At 38.0% G+C, this 5,428-nt stretch overlaps 1 protein-coding gene across 1 annotated transcript; it reads left to right on the top strand.

Annotated features, from left to right (window-relative positions):
• Nucleotides 1–1,467: 1,467 nt before the first annotated feature.
• Nucleotides 1,468–1,860, top strand: LOC145140301 (uncharacterized). Its single transcript, XM_079073834.1, has one exon. It carries the CDS (start codon nucleotides 1,468–1,470, stop codon nucleotides 1,858–1,860), a length of 393 nt encoding a protein of 130 aa, XP_078929960.1.
• The last annotated feature ends 3,568 nt before the right edge of the window (nucleotides 1,861–5,428 follow it).

The following is a 5,428-nucleotide window of genomic DNA, read 5'->3' as shown; positions in this document are numbered from 1 at the left end:
AAGATAACCTAAAGCACATTTGAAAGATTTATGTTCAAATATGCTACATAAAGTATTCACAAAAATGATAATCGTCCAATGATTTTGATAAGAAAGCATTATGCATTTATGGTTTCTATTAATAATCAAAGTAATAATTATGTGTTAATCTGGCCTTGTATTATGTTTTAGAACATTATCTATTTTTGTAAAATTTTAGCAACGATTTTGCATAAAGACATGGATAAAAAATTTCAAAAATACAAGTGATTTTTCTAGAAAAAAAATGTATATATATTGATTTTTCTAGAAAAAAATATATATATATATATATATATATATATATATATATATATATATATATATAAATTATCTATAAATGGTTTTGAAAATTTTCAAAAATACAAGTGATTTTTCTACAAAAACAAAGATTGTATAATCATATCATAATATAGAAATACCTATTCAGCAAAACGGAAACGTCCAACTGTTAGTGTTTTATAGTTTATGACTTTTTTTTATGCTCTGTCTGTCTAATTTATATATATATATATATATATATATATATATATATATATATATATATATATATATATATATATATATAAAAATTAGACAGACAGAGCATAAAAGAAAAGTCATAAACTATAAAACACTAATAGTTGGACGTTTCCGGTCACCACTAAGAGGTCGGAAGTCACTCGCTCAACGAAACCATCTTCCCTGACTACCGTCGCTAGTCAGAACTCTTTTAAGGTACATCCCTCTCAAATCGATGTATGTATATATGTTTTCTAACTCTCACATTTTGACTCTGTCTTGCTTTACTTCTTCTCAAATCTTGACTCTGTCTTGCTTTACTCTTCTTCGTTTGATTGTGCAACGAACAATTGGTTCCTTTTGTATTTGTAGAGGAAGATGTTATTATTATTTTTATATAAGAAAAGTTCTTAAATGCTAGCTGTCAAAAAGTGTTTTGGGAACATAAAGGTCATCTGTTTCACTTCTCTGTTTGCCGCTGACATTTATTATATTTTATTGTAGGGGTTGTCTAAAAAGACACCCCAATTTACCATGTAGACACCCAAATTAATTTTTGAAATAGGTTTATTGGTTGAAATTGCATTGTTTTCAGAAACAGCTAATTACAAGTAGTTAATTATGTTGGCGAGAGCAGTAACAAGAATCAAGCTAAGTTTGGATATTAATGATAAAATCAGATAACTACAGAAAGTATTGTGTGTCCTATCTAGTCCGTGTATAGCTCCTTATTACATGGGATTTCTGTTGTGTACTAGTCCTATATATGTATCTCATTGTAATTGTGAATATATATGAAAAACCAAAAACATTCAATCGAATTCTCTGTTTTACATGGTATCGGAGCATACCAACTGAAATCCTCGAAATCCCGAATCGAAAAGGAAAAACCCCTCGAAGACCATGACAGACAAAGAAGCAACACCACCTCCTCTATAAACCCGATATATGGATGCCCCGTTCCCAACAGGGATCATCCTGGATGACACAAATTATCAGTTGTGGTCACAACTTATGGAGATGCGAATTGGAGCTCGAAACAAACTAGGATTTCTCACCGGATCCACCGCGAAGCCTGAATCTGGAGAAAAGCAAATCGAAAATTGGTTGACTGAAAACAACCACGTGAAGAGTTGGCTTATAGACTCCATGAGCCCGAATTTGATTCCAAGATTCATCCGTCTAAAAAAAACAAAAGAAATATGGGATGCAGTGGCTAAGACATTCTATGACGGAACGGATGAGCCACAATTATTCGAATTGAACAGGAGGTCGTTTAGTACCCGGCAAAACGGAAGAACCCTCACATCGTACTACAACGAGTTGATAGGTATTTTTTAGGAGATCGACACGCGGTTGATGGTTGACAAAGATAACGTGGAGCATGTTGTGTCACTCAACAAGATTCTTGGCCGGCTCCGTGTGCACATCTTTCTGGCGGGGTTAGATCCTGACTTTAATCAGGCCCGTGGAGAGATATTGCGCAAAGATCCTCCTTTAGATCTTGAAGCTTGCTATGCCTTTGTGCGAAAAGACCAAACCCAGCGATCCACCATGGAGGAACCAAAAAACGAGCCCAATAGCATCGTTAACCTAGCCACTAGGAAACGGTTCTCAAAAGGAAAAAACATTAGCAACAAACTCGTGTGCAACCATTGTGGAGAAGAGGGGCATTCAAAACAACGATGCTATGAAATTGTTGGTTACCCTGAGTGGTGGGATTTCTCTAAGAAACCAAGAAGAAAGGTGGGCCAAGCTTCAATAGCCACAGCGAAAAATGAAGACACAAACCCCGTGGCAGCACACATTAAGTCCTTCAATGATTATGGTATGTCGAATACAACCCACTCGTTGAATAGTGAATGGATTATTGACACAGGTGCGACGAATCACATGACCAATGATCCGTCCAAGCTAGTGACCATATGTCGGCCTAAAAACAAAAAATAAAAATTGCAAATGGAAGGTTAGCACCTGTTACATGTGAAGGTGTTGTTCAAGTATCACAGTCAATGAATCTTGACACAGTCTTAGTTGTTCCATCTCTCTCATCCAACTTATTATCTATTAGTCAGATCATTGATCAACTAAACTGTTATGTAACTTTTTGGCCAAACAAATGTACCTTTCAGGACATAAAAACAGATCGGATGATTGGCTCTGGTATTAGAAAAGGCAAGTTGTACCATCTTGAAGAAGAGAGGCAACTAGAAGCATACAATGTTGAAGGGAAGAAATCTCCTTTGTGGTTATGGCACCGTAGATTAGGACATTTATCTTTCAGTTATTTAAAGAAACTAAAACCTGAGTTATTTTTGAATAAGAACAATGTTGAGTTTAATTGTGACGTGTGTGAATTAGCTAAAAGCCATCGAATTTTTTATTCTCCAACTGAAAATAAAGTTCCGGTACCGTTTATGAAGGTGCACTCAGATGTATGGGACCAGCACGAATTTCCACCCCGAATGGCTATCGATATTTTGTCACCTTTATTGATGAATGCACACATATGGTATGGGTTTCTTTACTTAAACATAAAGATGAAGTTTCTCGTGTGTTTCAAGAACTATACAAGTTGGTAAAGGCACAATACAAGAGCGAAATTAACATACTCCAATCTGATAATGGAGGAGAGTATGTTAATCAAGAAATGAAACGCTTTTGTGAAGAAAATTCGATTAGACACCAAACTTCATGTGCTAATACACCCCAACAGAATGGACTTGCAGAAAGACGAAATAAACAAATTTTAGAGATAGTTCGTGCATCTTTGTTTGATATGAAAGTACCAAGGCAATATTGGGGTGAGGCAGTGCGAACAGCAGCATATGTAATGAATCAAACTCCATCTAGAGTAATTGACTTTAAAACACCACTACAACATTTACATTAAACCATGGAACTCCCAACGGGGCCGAATCTTGAACCAAAAATATTTGGTTGCACTGCCTTCGTACACAAGGATGGTGGAAAACTTGAACCACGAGCTATTAGATGTATGTTTTTAGGGTATGCCGATTTTAAAAAAGGGTATCGATGTTATGACCCTAAAGAAAAGAAGATGTATATCACGCGCGATGTAAAGTTTCATGAAACTGTTTCATTTTTTGATCATGACGTTTTCCCTCAGGGGGACATAACAACTAATTTAGAGGAAAACATAATACATCAATATAGCGAGTTCAGTGAGTGTCTAGATGACACTGGGTATGAAGGAGACGGTGGTAGTGGAGATTTCGAAACAGGGGGAGCAAGTCCTGACCAAGATAGTACAACAAACTCATATGATCCCGAGCCAGAGCCAGAGCCAGTGCCAGAACCATCTCCGAGTCTGAGTCCAACTCCGATCCCACCACAAGGTATATCATCTAACAATATCGAAACATCCTAAAAATACAGTAAATTTCGTTTTAAATCATTAATAAAACCATAGTCATCAAACAACACATAAAAATCATAAACAATGCATCTCAAAATATCATAACAACTATCAAATATATTAGAGTATAAACATCCAAGCCTGAAACAGATGGTGTATGCACTGCAATCATCCCGAGCTCCTCTTTTGAAAACCGAAGTACCTAAAACCAAAACTGAAAACCGTAAGCACGAAGCTTAGTGAGTCTCCCCAAACTACCACATACCATACACATAATCATGCTACTAAGAGATACGGGCTCCGCCCACACTCAAGGAGATACGGGCCCCGCCCACACTTCGTTAACTAGGAGATACGGGCCCCATCCACACTCTGCTGACTAGGAGATACGGGCCCCGCCCACACTCCGCTGACTAGGAGATACGAGCCTCGCTCACACTCCGCTGACTAGTAGATACGGGCCCCGCCCACACTCCACTGACTAGGAGATACGGGCCCCGCCCACACTCGAATAATAATGAGATACGGTCCCCGCCTACACTCACATACATAAACAAACACCTACAAGTATCACACAGATAACAAATACACAACCTACCATGATACCAATAGCCATACTTAAATAATAATGAGATACGGACCCCGCCCACACTCAACTAATAATGAGATACGGGCCCCGCCCACACTCGAATAATAATAAGATACGGGCCCGCCCACACTCACATACATAAAGAACCATATACATGTATCACACAGACAACATGTATAGCAATCCAACAATCTGACTGATATCTATACTCTAGTAATAATGAGATACGGGCCCCGCTCACACTCCATGTTCCTATCAAGAACATATAAACTACACAGGCCGGCATTGGTGCCTTAGACCCGTTTCTACTGGAAGAGGACTCACCTCGCACTACTGAAGTCCCGCAGACAAAACTCTAGCTGATGGATGACAGATTCTCGAATCTGTCAACATCTAAAATAACACCCAATTAATAATTTGGTCCCCGACACATATCCATAAATCCATGCTTGGGGTAAAAGACTACTTTACCTCTAACTTAGCTTGACTCAAGCCCAAGGCCCAATCCAAAGGCCCAAAAGTCTAATAGTGAACCAAGGCCCAACTATGGCCCAATATTCCAAATTGGGCCCAAACCTCTACATGGTCTTGCCTTAAGGCCCAACTATTTATTCCTGGTCCAACACTTGGCATTCTAATGGCCCAATATCATATAACCATCAACGCCCAAACTATGGCCCAATTTTCCAAATTGGGCCCAAACCCCTAACATGGGCCTTACCCTAAAGCCCATTAAATTATTCTAGTCCATATGATTGTTCTTGAATGGCCCATTATTAGCCCAATTAGCAAAGCCCAATATAAAGGCCCAACTTAAGGCCCAAGTGAAATTAGGATTTCACATAAAATAACAATTAGGGTTAAGTGTTTCTCACTTAACCCATTAAGGACTTAATTCATTAAGTCCATCATTCTTCTAGATAAATCATATGGTATGATTG

This window comes from Lactuca virosa, chromosome 9 (assembly GCF_052849685.1).
Source record: "Lactuca virosa cultivar CGN04683 chromosome 9, Lactuca_virosa_CGN04683_v6, whole genome shotgun sequence".
Lineage (NCBI taxonomy): Eukaryota > Viridiplantae > Streptophyta > Magnoliopsida > Asterales > Asteraceae > Lactuca > Lactuca virosa.
This window is presented reverse-complemented; position numbering and strand designations above follow the sequence as displayed.